Below are 27225 nucleotides of genomic sequence, written 5' to 3' on the forward strand. Positions count from 1 at the left end.
ATCACCGGCACCCTCAAAGAGAGTGTGCTGAGGTTTCCTTCCAGATGATACTTGAGCCTTTTGTGTCTATTGGTTTGCAGGCTGCCTTCTGCCCCATAAGTACCACAAGGATCTTTTATTTCATTAACCTTCACCTTACTTTTTCATTTCATTCAGTATTCTTTCATTCAACTTGATTGAGTAAACTGTCCCACCTTGTAATTTCACAGTGCTTACTTTTTAAAGGGAGGCACTTGCTGTATCTTGCCACTATCAGGCCTCTCTTGAATCCGTAATTCCAATCAGAGAATTTAAAATAGGATCTTTTCATGTTTTTTTTCAGGAGCCAGGTCAGCAGACCAGAGATTGTCCTGGTAAGCTTGCTTCTTAGCTTGGCTGAAATTGTTACCCAAAGAAATGATGAGGGGGTTCTATAGAGTAGATTTTGTGAAGTTATAATCCATTGGGAAGGAATCTAGAACAAGGGAGAACACAGTGAAATTATAATGAGTCAAATTCAGATGACACAAAATTCCAGTGATTTTGAAGTCATCAACCCCAGCAGAATGGAAAATCCCTCAGAATGATATGTGATCAGCTGAAATTCCACACTGTTAATTCCAGATTGGCCAAACCTATCACATCAGCTCATCAAACAATCATAGCAGAGTTGGCTTTCATAAGAGTGCGGAATGATGAAGCACTGGGAAAATCATCATTTGACAGTAAAAAGATGCGTTGGTTGGCCATGCTAAATTGCCTCTTAGTGTCAGGGAGATTGGCAGGATAAAAAAGTGGGGTTATGGGGATAAGGCCTGAGAGGGATTGTTGTTGGTACAGACTCGATGAGCCTAAAGACCTCCTTCTGCATTGTAGGGATTCTATTCCCATGATTCTATGAGATTGATATTTCCTTGTTCAAAGCCTGCAACTATGGCTAACCCTGTGAGAAAGTTAAAATCAGACCTGGGCCATTTAAGAGTGAAATTCGGAAGCATTTCTTCACACAAATGATATTTCCTCAAAAGATTATGGGTGCTGGGTCACTTGAGACTTTTATCCCTGAATTGAATGGATATTTGTGCAAAAGCCTCTCTTTAACATGAAGCCCTTTAATGAGTTCTGATGAGGCTGCACTAGGTTAGAGCTTAAGTCCAACATTTGAATACTTCTAAGTTAAAATAAGATCCTGTATTATACAAATACTGTCTTAGGTTTTTGAACTTGCACTGTCTGGAATATATCTATATATATTCATCCTGGTTGTTTTCATTGATCATAAACTGAACTGGACCATATCACCACTGTGCCTTCAAGAACAGGTCAGAAGCTCGGAACCCTGTGGAGAGTAACTCAACTCCTGATGCCCCAAAACCTGATCACCATTGACAAGGCACAAATCAGGAGTGTGATGGAATATAGTTCACTTGCCTGGATGAATGCAGCTCCAACAACACTCAAGAGGCTCAACACCATTCAGGACAAAGTTGCCCACTTGATTTACACCCCATTTACAAACATTCACTCTTTCCAGCACTATCGCACTGTGACCATAGTGTTTACAGGATGCATTGCAGGAACATACCAAGGCTCTTTAGACATCAGCTTCCAAAACAGTGACTTCATCCCTCTCAAAGGACAAGGGCCACGGTTACATGGGAACATCACCACCTGCAAAATTTCTTCCAACAGCGCACCGTCCCAACTTGGAGCTATATCACCATTCCTCTTCTGTTCACTGAGTCAAAGTTCTGGAAGTCCCTTTCTAACAGCAGTGTGGGTATACCTACACCACAGGGGCTGCAGCAGCTCAAGAAGGCAGCTCAACACCACCTTCTCAAGAGCAATTAGGGTTGGGCAATAAAGGGTGGCCTAGCCAGAGATCCCATACTCTGTGAATTAATTTTAGTTTATAAAGTTTATTTATTAATCACAAGTAAGGCTTATATTAACACTGCAGTGAAGTTACTGTGAAATTCCCCTAGTTGCCACAGTCTGGCGCCTGTTTGGGTCAATGCACCCAACCAGCACATCTTTCAGACTGTGGGAGGAAACTGGAGCACTCAGAGGAAACCCATTCAGACGCAGGAAGAATGTGCAAACTTCACACTGATAGTGACCCAAGCCAGGAATCAAACCTGTGTTCCTGCTGCTGTGAAGGAGTAGTGCTAACCACTGTGCCACCATGCCACCCCTGCATTAATTTTTAAAAAGAGCTAAAGAAGTAAATTACTGCAGATGCTGGAATCTGAAATGAAAACAGAAAATGCTGAAAAATCTCGGCAGGTTTTGGCAGCATCTGTGGAGAGAGCACAGAGCCAATGTTTCTCAAACATTAGCTCTGTTCTCTCTCCACGGATGCTGCCAAACCTGCTGAGATTTTCCACCATTTTTTGTTTTTTTTAAAAAAAGAACTATTTGGTAGATATTTGCATGAATTATCTAACAGTGTAAGGAACTTTGAAGAGTCAGAAAACTAAACAGGAATGATTGTGTTCAGTCCACTATTGCCGATCTGGCTACCTAACTGCTTTAAGACAGGTGTAATGGTGACAGTGGCAGTGGCATTGTGGTATTGTCACTGAACTGGTAATCCAGAAACCCAGGTAATACTCTAGGAACCTGACTTCAAAACCTGCCATGGCAGATGGTGAAATATGAATTGAATAAAAAAATCTGGAATTAGAAATCTAACGATGACATGAAACGATTGCTGTAAAAACCCATCTGATCCACTGACGTCCTTTAGGGAAGGAAATCTGTTATCCTGGCCTGGTCTGGCCTACATATAACTCCAGATCCACAGCATTGCAGTTGACTCTTAAATGCCCTCAGAAAAGGGTAATAAACGCTGGCCCAGCCAGCGACTGCTACATCACATGAATGAATAAAAACAATGTTCTTGCTATTTCAACAGCAATTTGCTGATCTAACTTAAGGACTCATTTCTGAAAGTGACTCTAGTTTGTCATTATTTTTCTAATTTGCACAGATATGGTAATATTCCACAATGCTATTGATTGCTGTAGGATATCTCGTACTAACAGATGCATCAAATGGTTGAAATTGAGTGCAGCTATTAGTGTAATACCTTCTCACAAAGTGGTTTCTGCATCTTCCATCTCGTTAATCGCAAGTCTGCAGATAAACAGCTTCCTGTCTTCCCAGGTGCCATTCAGGATTTGCTCAGTATGTTTGAATAAATTTGGTAAATACCTGAGGGGCTTTCACTGGCACAGGTCCTATTCGCACATCCAGGCGTCTGCTCAGTTGAATCACATCATACTTCAACTACGCTTGAAAAGGGATGCAATGAAGAATAAATGCAACAGTCAGATCATTGCTTACTTTAAAAATTTCACAGATCAGTTACTTCAGACCAAGCTGTTTGTTGCATCGTAGCTGAGCACAGATTTACATAATGCAGGCCCACATTTTTGCGTGTTGCGGCGAAAAATTTCTGAAATGGCTGAGAATCTTAAATCTCATCCCTGAACGTGGCAAGTTCCATTTTCCTGGGTGCGGTTCTACAGTCGGAAGGAGGTCCCCACATTCATGCTTTATGGATGCAGCTGGGCATTTCAATCACTAATTGCCTCCAGTGAAACAGAATATTGGTTGGCCAGGCTTATGAAACATGGAATGTGCAGATTAGACCAGGTAAGAGGAGGTCTAGACTTGGTGGATTTGTATGGGTAGCCATGGTGCCCCTTTGGGAGGTATGGCACCTTTTTGGCTCTGGTTTTGAGACATCTTTGCTACCCCTTGGAAGAGGTAAGGCACCATTTCGGAGAAGTAGGGCATCCTTTGTGGTTGATAAAAGTAAATATGGTTGTGCATAATAAACATATAAAGTCATTAGAACAGACAAGGAGCTGTCAAGCTTTGAAGGAACTGGCAAAGAACTGTCAAGTTGCCAATGTGCTGCCAAGCTGTCAAGGATCTGTCAAAGCTGTCAATGAGCTGTTAATGGATACTAGGTGAGTTGGCATGGAGGGGATAAAGGCAAAGAGTAATGAGTGGGGACATAAGTTGGCACTCAGATGGCATTTGGGCTATAATGGGCCAAGGCTATATGAGGCTATGAGGGATCGCTAGGATATGGATTAGCATAGGGATGTGAAGCCCATAGAGGTTGGGTGATAAAGTATGGATTAGCATAGGATGTATGAGGAGCTAAGGTGATGAGTGCAATGCATGAGGTTGCATATGTTAGCATGGATGGGGCATGAGGAGTGTGTGGAAAGGAAGAACGGGATTGAGGACTGATTGCCGGAGAGTGTTTATTGTTTTATTAATTTTTTAAAAAATTAACTCAGTGTAGTGCCAGAGCCCAGAGACAGGACATCCCGCACAGTGCACTGCCTTGCCCACCAGTCTGTGCCCTTGGGACAGTGGGTCCCATGTTCAGTCCAGCCCATCCCATCCCAGAATGAAAATCTGACCTCAGGGAGGCTATTTAACTAAGTTGAAGTTCAGAGAACTGGGAATTCTCCCATCTCAGTACACCTGACCTGAGAGCAGAAATCTTTATCTTATTTGGTCTTTCTAACTTTTAGCTCTGGTCTTTGCTGAGTTCTAATGTACAATCTGTCCATAATGGTATCTAATTTTTATTTGATTTTAACCTGAACCCTACCTCTACAGTGGATAGTGATCAGGAATGAAAGGTCCTTGGCTGTTCCCGTACCTGCCCCCACATTCTCCACCCCACATTTCCCCTCCCACCCCACCAATTTCCTTCGCCCTGGACACCAAAGCCTGCTATTGCCTTTATTACCTTTGCTTTAAGTGCAGCTAGCTCAGCAAAGACCAGAGCTGAAACTTGGGATCTTCCATGGACTAAATGGCTCAGTGTCAAAGCAGGTACAACATTTACCCTCTTAGCCCCTAAGGCAGATTCAATCCCATTTCTTATTTAAAAGATAATCAGGGATCAGAATGAATTGTCAACTTGTAGAAGATGGAGGAGTTTTGCAGATCATAGTCTGAGGAACATCCTACCTAAACAACTATTTATTATTTTACAGTGCCTCTCATGTAGTTGCCAAGCATACTTTGTGGTTGGGAGTCCGATTTAGGCAGTAGAAGGGAAATTGGAGGAGGCAGCCAAGGTGCATTGGAGGTGATATGTTTCAAGGAGCCTTACCAATGTAGGTGCAGTAAGATGGAAATGTTTAGAAAAATAATTCCAAAAGTGTAATGGCAAAATGGGCTCTCATCCAAGAATGTATAATAAAGCATGACTGACAGCTCAAGCATCCATTAGTTTGTTGAAACAGCTGCACCCCAGGGAAAATATTGCTTGATTAACAACTCTTGCTCTCTGATTCTGTCAATTGTACAATGTTTATTTGGACAAGATAAAGAGATTTCAAATATTGCAATATGTGACCCTAAATGGAATAAAGGTGGGCACATAGCATTTGAGCAGGTTGCTTCAGTTGAAGAACTAACACTAGTGTAAATGCTGTTACTTTACCAGTTGCCTAGTCTAAACAATAATGGGTGTGGCTGTGCCAACAGTTAATCTGAATCTTATTAATCAACACACATGGGCTGTGTTGGATCTGTGGTAATAGTTCACTGCCCTGCCGACAATGCATGCACTGAGGTGATTAATACTCAGCCTGTGCTAACCAGAAATTAAGTCCCTCTTAAAATGCGGAATTGTCCTGCACTAATGTTTGATATTTAGTACAAAACCAGTACACTGGGAACTTCAATTGCGAATCATAAAACCTATAAATAGGATCTTAATCCCAATGCTGTCAGCGCTGGTAATATATGGGTGCTGCTGTAATCGTGCCCTTCACTGGTGTCTGCACATAAGCATGCATAAATTAGATTTAATGGAATAAAGGTCAGCAATGAGCATCAGACAGGATGTGCGCTGTTAGAATTTGTTATGCTGACAGTGAACATCCTGTTAGATGTTTAGATTTGTTCACCATTTGCCTCTTGCACCATGGTTATTTCAGAAACCTCCCCAGGAATCTTGTCAGATATGAAATATCTTTTCCTGCCATTCGTTTGTTTTCCCTGGGCAATGCCACGGGATAAGACACCGTGGGCTCGGGGGAAATCCTAGTTTTTCATACAAAGGATGCACGTGGTGTGTGAGCCCAGACAGTGGAATCGTAACTTTCCTGAGGAGGTTCTGGAAGTGAGGTGGGGTATGGGGGAGAGGTGTGTGTTTAGTACCAACATCTCCACACTGCCCACCTGGGTTTTCTCACTTCCACGACAGGAACCAACTCGGCATTTTTCCAGTTTTGACCCAAGAAATTCGGCAGGATTGTACAGATGGCCTAAAATGTCGGTGGGTAGTAGCATCCATCACCTTAAGCATTCACCCCCTCCACCACCAATGCTTGGTAGCAGCAGTGTGTACCATTTACAAGATGCACTGCAGCAATGCATCAAGGCCCCTCAGACAATACCTTCCAAATCAGTGATCTCTACCCTCTAGAACAACACCACCACCTGCAAATTCTCCTCTAGCCGCACGCCATCCTGAGTTGGAAATTATTGCTGTTCCTTTGCTGTTGCTGGATTAACTTTCTGGCACTCATTCCCCAACGGCACTGAGAATGTACCTACACCACATGGAACCTGTGCTGCAACAGTGCAAGAAGGCGGCTCATCACCACATTCTCAAGGACAAATAGGAATGGGCAATAAATGTTGGCCTAGCTATTGATGCCTCCTTTTCATGAATGAATAAGTAAAAAGAAAACCCTTTTTCACTTCTGAATACTGCACTGCAGTTATTTAATGCTTTGAGGAGCATTAATTGGCTAGAAGCCGGCCTTCTACCTCTACCTGTAGAGGAATCTCTGCCTCAGAGACTTGCTGGTTGCTCTTTAGTTCGAGCAGTGCCACCAGGAGCAATGGCCACTGCTGGAACTACATCCAGTCTCATCAAAGAAGAGCTAGAGTTCACATCAGATGTAGAGTATTGGGGTCTCTTGCCAGTTCCTGGGAAGGAGGCTCCAGAATGTTGGGGTGATGGGGAACTGGGCTGGGCAAGGGGGCTGTGGTTGTTGGGTGAGGGTAGGTTGCAGAGGCTGGGAGAAGGTGGACTCTGCAGGGGCAGAGTCCGTGATTAGGAACGGGGACATGTGAGGGAGGCACCCCCTTCTTCCTACCCCAGGACCTGGGCAGACCACCTGCCTAGCCTCCCCCAAGTCCTTGAGTTCTCCCTGCCAGCCTGAAAATTGTGGTTAGATGGGAAACAGCCCTGAGTACCTTCAACTGGGCTGAATGTATACCATCCTATGCCTTATCCACCCCCTCCCTTCACCCTGTAAAGATCCACCCACTCCCCTTACTCTGGCGAGATCAAGAAGGGTGGGAAGATGGTGGCAAGGATAACTGCAGAACTTTATACCCTCCCACTTGCAATTCTGCAAGCCAGTGAGCATAAGATTCAATGCAGTGAATATCAGTGAGCTCTTTGATAGTGAAGAGCACCACACTTGTGATTCTGATGTTCATACCCATTGTTATGATCTGAGTTGTTGTTGCTACTGGATAGGAAGGTCTCAGAATGGGACCGCAGCTCAAAAGTAGCATTTACTTTTCTTCTAGAAAATGTGGATGAACAGAGTTACTGGACTGCCAATAAGCTTTTAAGAACAGAAAAGAAACTTTTATTAAACATGAAAAGTCTGACTATAATACAGTGCTACTTCACTCTTAGTTATTTTAGTATCAAATGTACACCGCTTTTAAGGATAACACAGGTTATAAAATCTATCTTACACTATAATGTTCTCAGTAAATATGTAGTAGCTGTAAACCAACAGGCTAAGTGTGGTCTAACACACCCCACTCTGAAATCCAATTGCGCTTATGTGGATTTCTCCTCAACTCCACCCAGATGATTGTCACATGAGTGTTTTCAAACTCCACTCTCAAAAAGACCTCCTGAGAATCTTCTTCTAAACAACACTTTCCCTCAGCAGTTTGTAGCAAGAATCCACTTCCAGGATTTCCAACTCTCCTTTCAGTATTCCTCTACATCGAAATCCTCATGCATTTCAAGCTTCCATGCAATCTCTCAGGCATCCACCCGTGCCAGTAGAATTCTATTGCTTTACAAGCTGTAGTAAAATGTCCTCAAACTTTTGATTTACCTCTGGTTGTTCACTTTAAATCTGGTTCTTGGAGCTGTTTCTTTAACTCAGAGTCCTTTCTCTGCCTTTTACTTGAATTTGAATGAACAGGACATTCCAGTTCCTTTTGTCCCTTTGACTTTAATCTTAAGGGGACTTCTCTTTCCATCCCTTGATTTCTAGAACTAGCTGTTTTTCGGTTTCTGCGGTTTGCTTTCTCCCCATTTAGTCCATTGTTTTGCCTCTGCTTCTGGCAGAGCTGTGAGAGCTGTCTCATCTCTAGTTGCTAAGCTTCAACTGCCTTGGACCCAGTTAAGAAACAAACTCAAACAGTCTTCCTAACTTGAAGGTGGCCCCAGGTTGCTAAGTAACAGCTTACACCTTCTTCACACTTGTTGCCTTGGTATATACTTCTTACCCTCAATTGCGGGATTGTCTTGTAAGACATATTGCCGTACATCTTCCACAGGCAAGCCAGGCTGCCACGTCAAGGAGAAGGCCATGCAGCTCGTGGGATTTCGTGCGCAGCTGGATATGGTGAGGTTGGTAGCACCTTATTGGCAGTAACTTGCAGACTGAGAATCTGCACTGCCCCATCATGTCACCCCTGGGAAAAACTTATGAGGTGAATTTAATTGCCATTTCTGGTGCATTAGTGACATTGAAATAGCGCTGGACTTTCGTTTTAGATTGTTTAGCTTTTTTGGAGCTATGTGCTGTGAACTACTGAAAATGTAAGCATTTAGGCAAGTTATGAAATGAGGTCTGAGAGAGGTTGTGTGATGTCGCATTGAAAATAATTGACCATCAGTTGATGGGAGATTTGGTGAGACACATATCGGGAACTGGTTTGAAGCCAAGACGTGTGCTTTATTCAATCAGTGTTTAAAATACACCAGTGGCCATTAGAAATGCATGAGCAGCAAAGCTTCGATTCCTAAATTAAAGCTGACTTTCTTTCCAAGGACATTTAAAGCTGAGCGTTTTTATGATTTGGCTGGACATTTCTTGAGATCGAGTTTCAAAGCTTAAAATCCGGAGCCCTGCATTGATCTGTCGTGGAACATTTTTTTTTGTTCAGTAAATGAAAAATGAGAGTAATCTGTGTTGCCGTGGTTTCATAGCTGAAGGTGCAGGGAGCAGAATGGGCAGGACATCCAAAATAACATTATCTCTGTGTACAGGAACATTTTATTTAGGATTTCTGATTCTAATGCAATGCCCGTCCTCATCAGTCAGCCCAGGGACTCAAATCTGTGGATCATGAAGCAAAGCACTGTTAATTTTTTTTGCATAAACCCAGACTATTCCATTCTATGTTTCATCTTCAAAATGTCACTTCAAAATTTCATTTTAAACTGGTTTGCACAACAGTGATCTCATATAATATATAAATTCAGTCACATTGTTCCTTTAAAAAAATAACAAGCATAAGTATACCCTCTTTATTCTTTGCCAGATCTATCTGGCCTATTGCTATTAAAGGTCATTCAATTTCAATTTTTGTTTCAAGTCCTACAGTCAGCATTTGACTCTTAAAGGCTCTTATGCGGTAAATTAGATTAGGGCGCTCGGAAGTGGTAGATTGCTGAATGCTGTGCTGAGTATGTTGCAGGATTTTTTTGATATCACTGGCCTGTGTGAAATTGGTGATACTCCAGATCACTAAAATAATTCAGGTATTTGTATCAGAGCTCTGAGACGTCAAGGGGACCTCAATGACAACATCCGACTCAACTATGTAGAGTTAGCTCTCTGCATTTATTTTTACCCAGCATCAGATCCCAGTCTTATCTGAAGAGAAGCCCAAAGACAGATGTTATTTATTTGCGGAAGATGTTGGATATACTTAGTGGAGCAGGTAGCAACGGGGGCAGAGAGAATCCAAGCTCATAGGCTGTACTGTAACCTAAACAATAAGGGAGTTGGGTAGGCTGGGAATGCTAAAAGTCTGCAAAATCTGTAGACTTTGCCTCTCGTTCACCCATACCCAGCTTTAACTGAAGCCAGAAATTAGGCAAATGGCCAGCTGGCCTGAGGGAAATGGGTTGGAACTTTGAATCCAATAGTGAGTATCTTTGCCATGCTAGTTTTCAACTTTAGCTGCTGCTGACTAGGTTTGAGAGTAATGGGAAACCCAGTAGCTTCATCCAGGCAAGGAATTGCTGGATCCAGGAAGTATTCCCCACATCTCAAGTACTTCCAATCACACCTGTATCCTGGATCTAGGTGCCTACCTGAGAAGCAAGCCTCTATGATTGGGCAAAGCCCCTATCCCTATCACCTTATACCCTATCCCACAACCCAAGCCCTCCAATTCCAAACGAGACCCTGGATCTCCAATTCCCAGCAGACCCCCAACAATCCTTTACCCAGACTTGCAATTACCCCTCGCCCCACTATTTAGTCTCCAAACTCCTTTATATACACCATTTCCTCCATCCACCCTACCACTGAGACATGCCATTATCAAAGCCCCCGCCAAGGCTCCTGCATCCTTAGGCTTGTGATTGTCTTTCATGATGTGGAGATGCTGGCATTGGAGTGGGATAAACACAGTAAGAAGTCTCACAACACCAGGTTAAAGTCCAACAGGTTTATTTGGTAGCAAAAGCCACTAGCTTTCGGGGCACTGTTCCTTCGTCAGATAAGTGGGAATTCTGTTCACACACAGGGCATATAAAGACACAAACTCAATTTACAAAATAATGGTTGGAATGCGAGTCTTTACAAGTAATCAAGTCTTAAAGGTACAGACAATGTGAGTGGAGAGACAGTTAAGCACAGGTTAAAGAGATGTGTATTGTCTCCAGCCAGGACAGTTGTTGAGATTTTGCAAGCCTAGGCAAGTCATGGGGATTACAGATAGTGTGACATGAACCCAAGATCCCGGTAGAGGCCGTCCTCATGTATGAACTTGGCTATCAGTCTCTGCTTAGCGACTCTGTGTTGTCGTGTGTCGTGAAGGCCGCCTTGGAGAACGCTTACCTGAAGATCAGAAACCGAATGCCTGTGACCGCTGAAGTGTCCCCCAACAGGAAGAGAACACTCTTGCCTGGTGATTATCGAGTGGTGTTCATTCATCCGTTGTCGTAGCGTCTGCATAGTCTCCCTAGTGTATCATGAATCGGGACATCCTTTCCTGCAGCGTATCAGGTAGACAACATTGGCCAAGTTGTAAGAACCATTATTTTGTAAATTGAATTTGTGTCTTTATATGCCCTGTTTGTGAACAGAACTCCCACTCACTTGACGAAGGAGCAACACTCCGAAAACTAGTGGCTTTTGCTACCAAATAAACCTGTTGGACTTGAGACTTCTTACAGTGTCTCTCACCACAGGTCACTGAGTTCCCTGCCCCACCCTCCTCCTTCCACAGTATCAGCAGCCCAGTTGGTTGACCCACTGGTTAAGGCCCCCGTTCAACCTGTTTCTCATCCTGGCCCATGCCGATTGCCCTCCCCAATTGATCCCCTGCTAGATTGGCCCACACTCCACCTATGGAGGACCCCCACCCCCCTCACACACCTATTGCAGTGATGTCACTGACACACGGAATTCCTGAATTTTGTGTTCCCCATGGCTTTTGGACCAACCCAGTCCCTAGAATCAGGTAAATAGAGTTTTCCCTTCACCTTTCAGGTAGAAACATTTCTTACAGATATAGTATATGAAAATAGCTGCTGTTCAATAGGGCTTTACATTTGAAAATGAGTGTTGTATATGTTTATTGAATGATTATTGAACTGCTGGCCATTGTAATTTTTCAGCTGTTTCTTTTAAATAAGGGACTTTACTGCTTTTCAACACTGATGAGCATTTCCTATAAGTGAAAACCAATCCCCTATTAAAAATCTAAGGATGCAATCTTACCAACCGCTCACACCACGCTCCCACTCCAGCAAGGTTGGAGAAATTGGCACCCAGCCAAACCACTCATTCAGTGTGGTGGGATGGGAAAATCCCGTCAGTGTGAATGACAGAACATTCCGGACTTGGTCTTTATGCTTTTGAGTGTGCTCTGGTAGCCTTTCAGCTCGCTTTATATTGATGCATCTGTCTCGTACGGCAAAGTTTAGTTAAACTCACTGGACGAGCTATGACAAGAAAAATCCTTTATGTATTGGATGCTGGTTGTGCTGCTCCCTCCGGTCCTGCCGATGTCATGTTCAGAGGGCAGTGACAGGAAAACAGGTATAGACCTAGAGGTGACACTTCCTCCTAACATAATGATGGTGGCATTCTGCGCAGTAGCCAAAATGTCATGCCCAATTTGGAAAGTTGAACAGATTGTTTATAATACTTTTGTGGGATGTCTGGCTAGGTTAGCATTTTTTGCCCATTGCAAGTTGCCCTTAAGATGGATGGTGAGGCACCTTCTTGAATAGCTGTTGCCCATGTGATTATAGGTATATCCACACCACCGTTAGAGAGGGAACTGCACAATTTTGACCCTGTGGCAGTGAAGAGACAACAACACAATGCCAAGTCAAGTAGGCGTGTGGCATGGACGAGGAACTTGCAGGATGTGATGTTCCCATGCATCTGCTGCCTTTGTCCTTCTAGTTGGTAGAGGTTGTGGGTTTGGATGGCACTGCCAAATGAGTTTTGGCAACTTGCTGCAGTGCATTTTATATATGGTACATACTGCTGCCACTGTGTAGTTGAAACATAAATATGGTAGAGTGCATTCATATTCTGTAGCCCAACTCTGGGTTCCGTCAAGAAGCAACTTAATTGCTGAACCTTGGTTTCCTGCTGATGGAAACATTATCTAAATTGAGACTTCCTAAATTTACACAAGTGTTAATTCAGCTGCCCTACTTTTGTTTGGAACTGTGTTGTATTTTGTTGCATCAATTTAAGTGTATACTTAATTTGCATTCAACCCAACACCATTGAACTTCAGTGAGTAAAGATTTATGATACAAATTTATTCAGACTGGCAGCATTTTATTTTTTAAAGCCCAAAAGTGGAAATAATTTTCTAAATACAATTTTAAATTTAGTGGGCAGGTTGGGGAATGCATCTGTATACATCTTAGAATTTCATCAAGTTAAGTGCTGATAATTACTTTTCAATCTATACTCTTAATATGCCCACAGGATCTGTTGACTATCATGAACAAAACTCACTTATGTGCTTTGCCTTTCACTTGGCTTAAGATATTTTCATTCAATAATATAAAATCTTATTGTCCTGATAAGCAATTGGAGCAAATAATTTGCAATCACTCAGTTCACATTCAATCCAAAACTGGAGCCCAGAACCCTGGAATTGTGGATCATGAACAAGGTGAAAGCAGGAATTCGTTGGGGAAGATTGCCCCAATTCAATAACGCCATATATAGGGATAGGGAAGTCTGTCTCCTTATTTTTAAGTATTATCTCTTCCATATACTTAATATTTCTACCGCTTTTACACAGCAGCTTAATTATATCTCCCAGTTACCCCAAGTAAGATATTGCTAGCAGGGCACCTCCTCTCCCATTACCTTGTACAAGCGTTTTCCAGTCAGGTTGCTATGGAGGAAGATAGAAGAATCGTTAACCTCCAATTCTATTTTATAGGATCATAGATATTTTGTTCCTGAGCGATAGAAATCTGCATAAGATAACTTATGTAAAACTATGATAATGGGTTATGTTGAGAGTTGTCTGCCATTCACTTGAGCGTGGAAGGGGCTATGGGATATGCCTTTCAGTTCTCTTTCTTCCACCATCTAGGACGTCGGATCCTTGTCAGAATCGCTATATCCTAATTAATTACCAAGAACCCAATTGAACTCGTTCCACACCCTGATGGACCACATTAAACCTCTTATGGGCCACCTTGTGACATAGCTTTGCATTGAAGATTCTTGTATAAATGCAAATTGCATGGCTCCCTTTTCATCTTCAATTTCATTTTATGGGATGATATGCAGCGTGAAAGTTGAATGAAATCTCGATGACTACAGAATTTCCAGTTTTCATGAAACTATAATGTTATTTTGTTCCAATTGGCACAACTTATTTAATTTCTTGAACCAGAATCATAGAATCACAGAATCCCTATAATGCAGAAGACCATTTCACCATCGACTCTGCACCAACTACAATTCCTCCCAGGCCCTATCCCCACAACCTCATGCATTTACCCTAGCTAATTCCCCCTGACACTAAGGGGAAATTTAGCATGGCCAATCCACCTAACCCGCACACCTTTGGACAGTGGGGGGAAACCGGAGCACCCGGAGGAAAACCATGCAGACACAGGGAGAATGTGTAAACACCACACAGAAAGTACATTGAATATGTTACGACTGTCAGTCACATGAAAAATGTGATGAAAGGCATGCCCCTCAGTGCCTACATGCTCAAGTGAATGGCTGACAACTAGAGTCATAGAATTACAGAATGAACGGCACAGAGTCAGGCCCTTTAGCCCCAGCTGGTCCATGCTGACCAAAAAGTCCATCCCACTTGCTTGCATTTGCCCCATATCCCTCTAATGCTTTCCTATCCATGTATCTGTCCAAATGCCTTATAAATGTTACTAATGTCCCAAACTCTTAAGATAACCCAGTGTTTTCTTTCACGGAATTTTATAGCTCAGTAATAAAACACCATTGATCCTATAAAACAGATTTGGGGATTAACAGTTCTTCTATCCTCTTCTTTAGCAACCCTGCAGAAAAAGAGATCCCCCTGTGGAAAATATAATTCTGTTGGCTAATCTGAAAGTGTGCAGTGCACACGGTTCCCAGAATGCATTTAAATTCATAATGTAAAAATATCCATATGCTTCTTTCAAACAGGCTGTTGGATCTACTTTCCAATTAAATTGCACATTTATCAGAAATTGTTTAATATTTAGTTTCAGTTCTTTGCTGCTATGCTGCTGTTCTTTTTCAGAACAACCCAAGAAGCTGTGGCACGTGGAGAAACCTTTAGTATGAGCTATGCTGGATGCAATTTTGGTGATGGTGTTAGTCTGCTTGTTGGTAATGTCCTCTGGTAGTATAGACAGGAGTGAGGGGTGGGGGGAGGATTTTATGACCCAATCATGGTGGGGATGGGCCTTAAAATGCAGGGAGCCGTTCAAACACCCAGCAGCTTCAGTGAGATTGGAAAATCCTGCTGGCCAGAAAGGCCAGAAAATTCCACCCCAGCTTTTAAACTAACATTTCCAGGATAAACATGCAGCTAAATTCCATGAATCTGGAAGTTTGCAGCGTGTACGGTTCCTGGAATGTATTCGAGATCATAATGCAAAAAGATCCATAAGCTTCTCTCAAACAGGCTGTAGAATCTATTTTCTAATTAAATTGCACATTTGTTAGAAATTGTTTAATATTTAGTTCCAGTTCTTTGGTGCTATGGGTGGCATTCTGCTTGTGGAGGGTAACGGGAGAGGAAATATCTGCTAATAATTCCTCAGTTGTGGTAACTGGGAGAGAAATTAAGCTGCCATGTAAAGGCGGTAAAAATAGTAGATATGTGGAAGTGTCTGCCCTGAGCTCAGGGTTGGAGATATTCATTCAGGGTCCCAGGCAGCAGGGAGTCAGCCTATTGGAAGTTTACGCTTCCCGAGCAATTTCCGCATATGTCTGTTGTCCAAACTTCCACATGGTCTGACATTCATCATCAATGTACATCCCATCTCCGCTAACCTGGAGACCAGTAGTTGTGGGCCACTTGAGATAATTACCAGATTATTGCTTTTTCAGCCAGTTTTTTGAAAGGAGTAGGGCCTAAGGGTCAGGTTCTGGAGAGGGAAGGGGAAGAAAGCAGGAGGTACATGCTTAACAATCAGCAGCTTGTAAATCAGAAGGGACTGCAGAATGAGGGACAATGGGATGTACTGAGATATGAGCTTTCCCTCATCTTCTGTTGGCGCAACACTGCCATTGGTCTTGTTGCAGTTGAGGCCTCACCAGTGATGCAGAGGTAATGCCACACAGTCTGTCCCAAACTAGTTAAGAGCTGTCTCATCCATTATAACTTAGTCCAGCAGGCACGAGGGAAATATGTCAATGTGTGTTTGGTTGATGTGGCTGCCATGGTTAATAGTTAACAGTGTGTGAAAGCTGTGATTGTGGGTTGAAAACTTGCTATAGTGGAAGTATGAGAGAGTGAGGTAAAGCTATGAATGTGAATTATAGGTTGTGATTGGTGCCAGTTTTTGGAAGGTGAGCGGGTGGGATGTGATGTACTGAGCAGTTGGTAGGCTATGGCAATTAGAACATAAGAGCTAGGAGCAGGAGTAGGCAATCCAGCCCCTCGAGCCTGCTCCGTCATTCAATAAAATCATGGCTGATCTTCTCTCCATCTCAACTCCACTTTCCTGCTTGTTCTCCATAACCCTTCAACCCATTACTAATTAAAAATCTGCCTATCTCCTCAAATTCACTCAATGCCCCAGCGTCCACCACATTCTAGGGTAGTGAATTCCACAGATTCATGACCCTTTGAGAGAAGTAGTTTCTCATCTCTATTTTAAATCTGCCACCCCTTATCCTAAAACTATGAGCTCTTCTTCTAGATTGGCCCAATCACTGCATAATGCAATCACTGATGCAGTGATTGCACTGAATATAGACATTTGAAAACACTGAAGGAAGTGAAGGCACAGAAATAATCATTGGTCTGTTTTTGATTGGACTTGATGTGATTTATTATTGTTACATGTATTAGTACACATGAAAAATGTTGTTTCTTGCATGCAATACAGACAAAGCATACGACATATAGATAAGGAAAGGAGAGTGTAAAATGTAGTTTACAGTCATAGCTAGGGTGTAGAGAAAGATCAACTTAATATGAGGTAGGTCCATTCAAAAGTCTGGTGGCAGTAGGGAAGAAGCTGTTCTTGAGTCAGTTGGTACGTGACCTCAGACTTTTGTATCTTTTTCCTGACAGAAGAAGATGGAAGAGAGTATGTCCGGGATGCATGGGGTCCTTGATTATGCTAGCTGTTTTTCCAAAGCAATGGGAAGTGTAGACAGAATCAATAGGTGGGAGAAAAGCAAGAGAGAAAATGCTGGAAAATCTCAGCAGGTCTGGCAGCATCTGTAAGGACAGAAATGGATGGGAGGCTGGTTTGAGTGATAGACTGGGCTTTGTTCTCTAGCCATTGTAGTATTTTGCATGCTAGGACAGAGCAGGAGCCATACCGGGCTGTGATATAATGAGAAAGAATGCTTTCTATGGTGCACCTGTTAAAGTTGTTGAGAGTCGTAATGGACAATTTTCCTTAACTTCCTGAGAAAGTAGAGACGTTGGTGGGCTTTCTTAACTAGAGTCAGCATGGAGAGACCAGGACAGGTTGCTGGTGATCTGGACACCTAGAAATCTGAAGCTCCCAACCATTCCCACTTCATCCCAGTTGATGTAGAGAGTGGCATGTCCTCTCCGCTTCCTGAAGTCAATGACTACCTCCTTCATTTTACTGACGTCGAGGGAGAGATTATTATCACAGCACCAGTTCACCAAATTTTGTGTCTCTTCCCTGTACTCCGTCTGAATATTGTTTGAGATCCAACCCATTACAATGGTGTCATCAACAAACCTGAAAATCAGTTGGAGGGGAATTTGGCCATACAGTCATAGGTGTATGAAGAGTATAGTAAGGAGGTGAGGACACAGTCTTGTGGGGCAACAGTGTTGAGGATGATCGTGGAGGAGGTGTCATTGCCTATCCTTACTGTTTGCGGTCTGTGGGTTACAAAGTCTAGGATCCAGTCGCAGAGGAAGGAACTGAGCCCCAGGCCATGGAGTTTGGAGATGAGTTTTGTAGGAAGAAGGCTAAGCAGTAATCAATAAATAGGAGTCTGACTTTGTTATCCAAGTGTGCCAGGGCTGATTGTAGGGCAAGAGAGATGGCATCTGCTGTGGACCTACTGTGGCGATAGGGGAACTGTAGTGGATCCAGGCAATCTGGGAGGCCAGAATTGTTTTGTGCCATGACTAGCTTTTTGAAGCACTTCATAATGATGGATGTCAGAGTCACTGAACGATAGTCATTAAGGCATGCTACCTGGCTTTTCTTTGATACAGGGACGATGGTTGGCTGCTTGAAGTAATTAGGGACCTCATTTTGGTATATAGAGAAGTTAAAGATGTCTGTGAACACCCCCATCAGTTGGTCTGGGCAGGATCTAAGTGCTCGTCTGGGTACTCTATCCAGGCCAGATGCTTTCTGTGGGTTAACCTTTCATTAAGGTTGATTTGATGTCTGCAATGGTGATCTCGGATACCAGTTCAACTGAAGCTTCCACGGTGGAAGGTGTGCTCTTGCTGTTCTCTGCTCAAACTGGACATAGAATGTGTTGAGCTCACTAGGAGGATTTTTGGATTTTTTTGAAACATTCAGGGTCACCTGACTTGAATGCCTCAACCTGGACTTTAACAAGCAGTGGATATATCTGTTCATCCATAGCTTCCAGTTGGGAAACACATAGATTTGTTTTTTTGGCACACAGTCTTCCACACACTTACTAATGAAGTCAGTTACTATAGTGATGTACTCATTCACTTTGGTCGCTGAGTTTTTAAATAATGACCAGGGATAGTTTGGGATAGTTTGTGTGGGGTCAGATTCCCCACATTCAAGGATAATGCAGAATAATCAACAGTGTTTTTAGGATTGAAATTGTGCATAAATTCTTGAGGAGATTTGTCTGCGTGATCCTCTCCATAGTTAGAATATGATTAAATCTTAATCTATAGCTCCTATTTCTTCTATTTCTAAAGTAATTGCCTCTATTTTTGATTATCTACTGATTCAGTCTTTGTAGCGTTGCGTTTGGATCATTAATTTGAAAATAATTCCTTCTTTCTGCAAGTGTGTGGGTTTAATCAACTCAGTTTGTGTTTGTATAAACAGCCAACCCACAACCAGCTTGCTCACCCCAGGGATGTCCATCCAGAAACATTTATGTAACAATGCCATGAGTCAGTAGTCAGTCAGAGAAAATAACTGGTAACTAAAATCTACAATATTAATTGTGTTAGTCTCTGAATTTCACCGATATGCCTTTAACAATTTTGGCAGCTGTAGATTCGAAATGCCATCAACATGGACCTGAATTTTCCAGCTGTGCCGTGGTGGGTCTTGCCGTAACGCTAGCCCATTGACTTCTCTGGGACTGGATGATCCCAGCAGCGAATAGATCTGCAAAATCCAGCCCGTGGACATACTAAGTTGTGTGGATACATTTGACTCACGAGCCCCTTCATTGTTTCTGAAAATGCAATTGGGGCTACGACAGTTTGAGAGCTGCTGGTCTACCAGCACCATTTAGGCAATCATAGGAATTCCTCTGCACCCCAAACTCTGACTGTCAATTGACTTATCATAGTACACTAGCTGTATTCTCACCCTCCGATAGTTAGCACGCTGTACCAAGGCTAAGAGCTGGTGCTCTCAGCTCTCTGGTTGCATGAGGCCTCAGAATGGCTGGTCAGGGTTAGAATTGCCTACGTAACTTGTTTTAAATAGGTTCATGTTGCTTGAAAAAAGCAAATCTAAATTTTAAAACTGATGAGGAGAATGGAATTCAAGTAGTTGGCTTGTGTGAAGAATTTCATTGTGGTGGACTCAATAACTTGATGATGTGCAGTAACGTGCTAGAGTCTTGGGGGGAGTTGCGATTCTCCCAGCCCACTGTGGTGCTTTTGTTATGCAGCGGGTTGGGAGACTCGAGTGTAGGCTATTTCATGGGCTTCCTGCTGGACACTATGGCCTCCATGGGTCTCCAAGACTGAAATTTCTGGCTAGCAATCCCCCCTCCCCCACCCACCCACCCTAAACCCTGCCAGGGGTGGTTCACTCCGGTTTGGTTTACTATAGCTCCACACTTGTGGGGAGCTGGCGGCCCGACCCCGCCAGAATGAGTGGGGGGGGGGGGGGTGGGGGGCATTCGAGACTCTCCCCAGAGGGCCGGGCAGCAGGGTGGTGCCCCTGGGCATTGCCAGCTTGACAATGCCAGCCTGGGCACCTTGGTACTGCCCAAAAGGCAAAGTGTTAATGCCCAGGAGGCACATTGGCACTACCCACCAGGCATCGGGCATTGTCAAAAGGCTGGGGCTTAATGGGGTTCCGCTGCCAATCTACATTTGGGCTGAGTGACAGAGAGAGGGAGGTCACCAATTGGAGCTGGGAATCAGGTTGGAGGGGTCAGCCTGCTGGGGGAGGGTGGGTCAGGGCTGCAGGGAGAGAGTAGTTAGGACTGCGGGTAGGGGATTGGGGCTGCCAGTGAGGGGGGGAATTGGGAGATTGGGACTGTGGGAGGGGAGGTGGAGATCAAAGGTGGCGGGGGAGGACAAAGCTGGCCCAGACACATCAGGGCGTCAGCAATCAGGCGTGGGGGGAATCGCACAGCTAGCAATGTGGGGGCCACAGGGCTGGCCAGCGATTGGGAGGCTGGCAGTGTGGGCTACTGCGCCGATCTCGGTCTGACAGAGCGTGTACAGTGTCTCGCTGAACACTCAATACTGATTGAGTTCTTTGAAAATGTGACTAAACACATTGACAAAGGAAAAGTGGTAGATGTGGTTTATGTGGACTTCAGCAAGGTGTTCGATAAGGTCTCCCATGCAAAACTTCTTGAGAAAGTGAGAGGGCGTGGGATCCAAGGATCTCGCCCGCAGAGAGCGGCTGTAGATGGGTCTTTCTCGGCATGAAGGTCGGTCACTGGTGGAGTGCCCCAGGGATCTGTTCTTGGACCCTTGCTGTTTGTAATTTTCATAAATGACCTTGATGAGGAAGTGGAGGGATGGGTTGGTAAGTTTGCCGATGAAACGAAGTTTGGTGGTGTTGTGGATAGTTTGGAGGGAAATCAGAAGTTGTAGCGTGACATAGATAGGATGCAAGACTGGACGAAGAAGTGGCAGATGGACTTCAACCCAGATAAATGTGTAATGGTCCATTTTGGCAGGTCAAATGGGATGAAGGAGTATAATATCAAGGGTAAGACTCTTAGCAGTGTAGAGGATCAGAAGAACTTTGGGGTCCGGGTCCACAGGACTCTTAAATCGGCCTCGCAGGTGGAGGATGTGGTTAAGAAGGCGTATGGTGTAGTGGCCTTCATCAATCGAGGGATTGAGTTTAGAAGTCAGGAGATAATGCTTCAGCTTTATAAGACCCTAGTCAGACCCCACTTGGAGTACTGTGCTCCGTTCTGGTCGCCTCATTACAAGAAAGATGTGGAAGCTATTGAAAGGGTGCAGAGGAGATTTACAAGGATGTTGCCTGGATTAGGCGGCATGCCTTATGAGGATGGGTTGAGGGAGCTCGGTCTTTTCTCCTTGGAGAGACAAAGGATGAGAGGTGACCTGATAGCGGTGTATAAGATGTTGAGAGGTATTGATCGGGTGGATTCTCAGAGGCTTTTCCCCAGGGCTGAAATGGTTGCTATGAGAGGCACAGTTTTAAGCTGATGGGGAGCAGGTACAGAGGAGATGTCAGGGGTAAGTTTTTCACTCAGGGGGTAGTGGGTGCATGGAATTGGCTGTCGTCGGTGGTGGTGGAGGCAAATTCGATAGGGTCTTTTAAGAGGCTTCTGAATGAGTACATGGGACTTAATAGGATTGAGGGTTATAGGTAAGCCTAGTAGGTAGCGATATGATCAGCACAACTTGTGGGCCGAAGGGCCTGTTTGTGCTGTAGTTTTTTTCTATGTTCTATGCTGCCAGCCTCTCTAGTGGGAGGCTGGTAGATTGATTTTCAGTGGGGTTCATGCTGAGGCACTCTGCAGTGCACAGAGTGTGGGAGATTCATTTTGAAACTCCCACTGATTTACTCCGGTTTTTACACAAATTCGACTCTGAGAAATTTTTAGGGAAGGTCGCCCCTTAGAATTGGCAATTGGGGTTATTCTAATCCCTTGGTTAACTCAATCACCCAGGAGGCAGGAACTTTCCCGTTGTCCATAGCGACATTGAAAAGTACACTTGACAGTCTCTGGCTGTCATGTGATTGAAATTGAGGTTAGTTTGTGAGCTATCACAATTGCAGAGCTGTGCCTTGTGACTCCTATCATTCCACAGAACAGCATCCTGGAGCATAGCTGGATGCAACCCTTGATGTGGCCTTTGTTAAATGTGGAGCAACATTGCCATGAACTAATACTTTCATGGCTTTTGAAATATTAAGCAGTACTTCAAGGAATATCAAGAAGCAATAAGTTGGGATGTGCAATATAACAGTAGCATAATGCCCAAGAGCGAAATGGCGCATGGTCATATTTAATCTTTGCCAGTGTTTTTGCAGTTCCTCGGTAGTTACTGAACTCAGCACGAAACAGTCTAATGTTCTGCAGTTTGGTGGTACATTAGTGGCACCAGGTAATAAATCTTCAGCATTTATACACAGAGGAAAAAAAATTAGCCACTCTCTGGCTGTATTTAATGTAACATCCTAAGGAGAAGTAATTTCCAGCATGTAAGTAGTTTAAGTAATTTGCTTCAAGCCACCAAGCTCTACCCTTTAAAAACTGACCTTTGGGATTTTCAGTGAGCTTTTTTTTCAAATGGAGCTGGAAAGTGGCTGAATTTTCCATTAGGTTTTGGCTCAGGGATTTATGTATTTCTTACTGAAGTGCCACATTTTCCTCAGGTTTTAATGAAAAAGATTTTGCAGTCAGGGTGAGACTTTGTCTGAAACTGTATCCAATTACATTAAATGGGTTTTCGCTCCATATCACAGGCCCAGGACTCTGTGGGTAGTTAGAATATTGCAAGAAGCCTATTTGAAACTCTTGACTGAGTTGAAACTATATTCGCCATGTTAATTTAAAAATGTATTTCAACAGTCCTGCTAGTGTCATAAAGTATAAAGTCACAGAAGAGCTAATGAGGTGGGTTGTAAAACAGGCTTCGAAGTCAAAACGACCCATTCGGTGGGTTGGGTAAAAATTGGAGCTTGTATTTCTTAATTGATTTAGATAGTGAGCCATTCGCATGATTCTTGTAATTGAATGGAATCTTAATTCTCTTCTCAGAAACCTATTGATTTGTTTGCAAAAGCTTTGCAAGATGAATCTCCATCCAAGGACAATGATAGCAAGTGAACCATGTGTATCAATGCTTTCAATATACAATCCATGACATATACTCTCTACAACTTGTGGAAACAGCCAGCGCATTGGTTAGCACTGCTGCCTCACAGCGCCAGGGCCCTGGGTTCAATTCCCAGCTTGGGTGTCTGTGCAGAGTCTGCACGTTCTCCCTGTGTCTGCGTGGGTTTCCTCTGGGTGCCCCAATTTCCTCGCACAGTCTGAAAGACATGCTGGTTAAGTACATTGGCCATACTAAATTCTCCCTCAGTGTACCCAAACAGGCACTGGAGTGTGGCGAATAGGGGATTTTCACAATAACTTCATTGCAGAGTTAATGACAAATTTATTGTCGTGTTGACGAATTTATTCATCGTGTTGACAAACTTGTTGGAATTCTGTGAGGATGTGACTAGTGCGATAGACAGAGGGGAACCGGTGGATGTGGTGTTTCTCGATTTTCAAAAGGCATTTGATAAGGTGCCGCACAAAAGATTGCTTCAGGAGGTTAGGGGGCATGGAGTTGGGGGTAAGGTGTTAGCGTGGATAGAGGATTGGTTGTCTAATAGGAGGCAGAGAGTTGGTATCAATGGGTGCTATTCTGATTGGCGATTGGTAACTAGTGGAGTGCCGCAGGGATCAGTGCTGGGGCCTCAGCTATTTACCATTTATATAGATGATCTGGAGGAGGGGGCTGAGTGTAGGGTGACGAAATTTGCTGATGACACAAAGATGAGTGGAAAAGGAAATTGTGCGGAGGGTGTGGAAAGTCTGCAGAGGGATCTGGATAGGCTAAGCGAGTGGGCGAGGACCTGGCAGATGGAGTATAATGTTAGCAAGTGTGAGGTTATCCACTTTGGCAGGAATGATAGTAGGAGGGATTACTATTTAAAGGGTGAAAAGCTGCAGCATTCTATGGTGCAGAGGGACCTGGGGGTCCTTGTGCATGAGTCGCAAAAACCCAGTCTGCAGGTGCAGCAGGTGATCAAGAAGGCGAATGGTATGCTGGCCTTTATAGCGAGGGGGATAGAATATAAAAGCCGGGAGATCTTGCTGCAACTGTACAGGGCATTGGTGAGGCTGCAGCTGGAGTACTGTGTGCAGTTTTGGTCGCCGAACTTGAGCAAGGATATTTTGGCCTTGGAGGGAGTGCAGAGGAGGTTCACTAGGCTGATACCGGAGATGAGGGGGTTAGACTATGAAGAGAGACTAAATTGACTGGGTCTGTACTCGTTGGCGTTTAGAAGGATGAGGGGGGATCTTATAGAGACGTATAAGATAATGAAAGGGATGGATAGGGTAGAGGTAGAGAGATTATTCCCACTCAGAAAGGACAGCAGGACTAGGGGGCACAGCCTCAAGATAAGGGGGGTGCAGTTTAGAACGGAGTTGAGGAGGAACTTCTTTACTCAAAGGGTGGTGAATCTCTGGAATTCTCTGCCCGTTGAAGTGGTGGAGGCTACCTCGCTAAATATATTTAAGACACGGATAGATAGGTTTTTGACAGACAAGGGAATTAAGCGTTATGGGGAGAAAGTGGGAAAGTGGAACTGAGCCACCTCAGATCAGCCATGATCTTATTGAATGGTGGGGCAGGCTCGAAGGGCTAGATGGCCTACTCCTGCTCCTATTTCTTATGTTCTTAATGTAAGCCTACTTGTGACACAAATAAGTAAAATTAATTTTAACCCTTTGTGTGCTGCCGTCAGCAGGAAAGAGTCCAGCAAGTATTCTATCCTTGACAAAAATGCTTATTTGTTGTCACGAGATGAAATGGAATGAAAGGAGGACTGCTGCATTTGTGATAAGCTGCTGGAGTCCATTCCTGTCATTGTAGTCCTTCATTCACTAACTTGCAGACAAACAGCTATCAAAACCCATTACCACAACACTCGCGTGACTTGAATGCATATGTGGAGGCAGCTCAGTAGGACCTCAATGTGATTTATTTCTCTTGGGTGCAGGATAAACAATATCTCTGAATTAAACTTGGCCATTGCTCTGATGCAAAGGGGCAGGCTCTGTAGCCTCTCCTTACAACTTATGTGTTGGACCTTTTTACCACTATATGGCAACCAGAGTTGCACACACTACTGTAGACATGGATGGTCAAATGCCTTGCATAGGCTCAGCATCACATCCTGCAATTTGCATTTTGTTCAATTCACCATGCAACCCAATATCCTATTATAAAAGCAAATGACAGTGGATGCTGGAATCTGAAACAAAAACAGAAAATGCTGGAACATCTGTGGACAGAGAATAGAGCCAACCTTTCAAGTCTCAAAACATTAACTCTATTAAATGTTGGCCCTATTCTGTCTCCACGAATGCTGTCGGACCTGGTGAGATTTTCCTGCACTTTCTGTGCATGTTCCAATACCCTATTAGCCCTACTTATAATACAATACAGATAGTTTCAGTTATTATCTCCCAATGCCTTAAAATCCTTTTCTTGTGTTGTTTATAGACCCCCAAGTTCAATCTTTCCTTGTCCTACATTTTTATGCTGTCAACAATGAATTAAAGTTTCCCCCAGCAAGTCCAGCTTCCCCATCTGTTGAGATCACTCTGCCTCTGATCAACCTGCTCTCTCTCAATTGACGGTTTTATCCATATTTCCACTTTATAAGCATTGGTTTACAGTTCAAAAGACCTCAACACTGATCCCTTAGATCTCCATTTGCCACTTTCTGTCACTCCAACACGGTTTCATCCTAATCACCCTGTCTCCTATATTCCAACCAGTTGCCAATCCACTTTGCCAACTACCCACCTGTTTTGATCCTTTCTGAGTGATGGCCTAAATTTCTCTGCAGAGGTACTGAATTTAAGCAGTATCCGTGAACATTTCTTCATTCAGAAGCTCACATTTTCTCAAAAAGCTTTGTCAGCGTTGACTTCCACCCAGAATGTCTTACTGACTTGCTCTGCTGAATTTACGTTCCTTAAGTTGGTTCACTACAACCTTCCTTAAACGTGAGGACAAATGTCAGGCTGCAATTTCTAGGGCGGTCTTTCTGGTCTTCCTCAAAGAATAATATATCTCTTGCTCTTTTTCAGGACTCCGGCCATGATTGGATGTTCGTTTGTGGTGAATAGATTGTTTTTTGGTGAAATCGGCCTGTTGGACCCTGGGATGGATGTTTATGGCGGGGAAAACATAGAACTGGGGATTAAGGTTAGTCGGTGTCCTCTTTTGAAAATGTTGCTTATGCACTATTAAGAAAGTTGATTTTTTTTTCCCTTGTAGCTTGTAAACTGATTTGGATTTACTTAACTGAAAAGCTTGCAATCCATGGACAAGGATGAATTGGCAGTTTACCTAACCATCTTCTATGAACTCTTATTTTGCTGTTGAAAATTCATAAGGCACCAGTGGCCTGTTGATTACAACTCAGAATGCCATAACCACAGAAACAGGTCCATCAGATTGGTGCAGCTCTTTCATTCTAAGAGTTCTCGAGTCTAATGCACCTGCAAAACTCTCCTGCTCACTTCCCAAACACTTCAATATTCCTCCTTTTCAGCAACCACCTAATTCCCTTTTGGAATAATTTATAGACTACTTCAACAACAGCTTGTGACAGAGAATTCTACCATTCTATCCACTCTTGTGTTTGAAGAAAATTTCTTGTAACTATGATATGCAATATTATTTAATTATAACTAACCCCTTAACACTTATGATCTTTAAAAAGTCTCATTGGTTTCTCACGAATCAGTGAAACAACCGAGGGCTATCTACATTGATGGTAACCTTTCATAAGTTTGAAGAATCAATCAGGCCACTCCTGCCTCTTGTGATCCAGTGAGCAAAGACTTGCTTCTCAAATATCTCTTCATAAGCTAACCCTTCATCCCTGTGAATGTAGATTGCTCCACTCCCATTGCTCTTACGCTGGAGTCCTGAGAACCATGCATAGTACTTCAACTGCCTTACATTTATTTATGCCTTCGAATACAAAATCAAATGGAGTGATATTTGCCTGAATAGCACTCCGTAGACTTATCTCCAATAGCCAGTTAGGCAGGCAGTACAGTGGGCTGCATTCCACACAGTTTGAGTGTGTCTTTCAATTAT

The 27225-nt window shown here is 43.5% G+C and overlaps 1 protein-coding gene across 1 annotated transcript in view; it reads left to right on the top strand.

Moving 5' to 3' along the window:
- The window catches only part of galnt17 (polypeptide N-acetylgalactosaminyltransferase 17), a 336015-nt gene that overhangs the window by 188178 nt on the left and 120612 nt on the right, over positions 1–27225 (top strand). The window contains exon 6 of the mRNA XM_080210644.1: positions 26205–26322. Coding sequence (XP_080066770.1) covers positions 26205–26322 — 118 coding nt within the window. The remainder of the gene's footprint in view (positions 1–26204; positions 26323–27225) is intronic.

Source organism: Carcharhinus amblyrhynchos, chromosome 23, assembly GCF_965287045.1.
Source record: "Carcharhinus amblyrhynchos chromosome 23, sCarAmb.v2.hapA, whole genome shotgun sequence".
In the NCBI taxonomy this organism is placed as follows: Eukaryota; Metazoa; Chordata; class Chondrichthyes; order Carcharhiniformes; family Carcharhinidae; genus Carcharhinus; species Carcharhinus amblyrhynchos.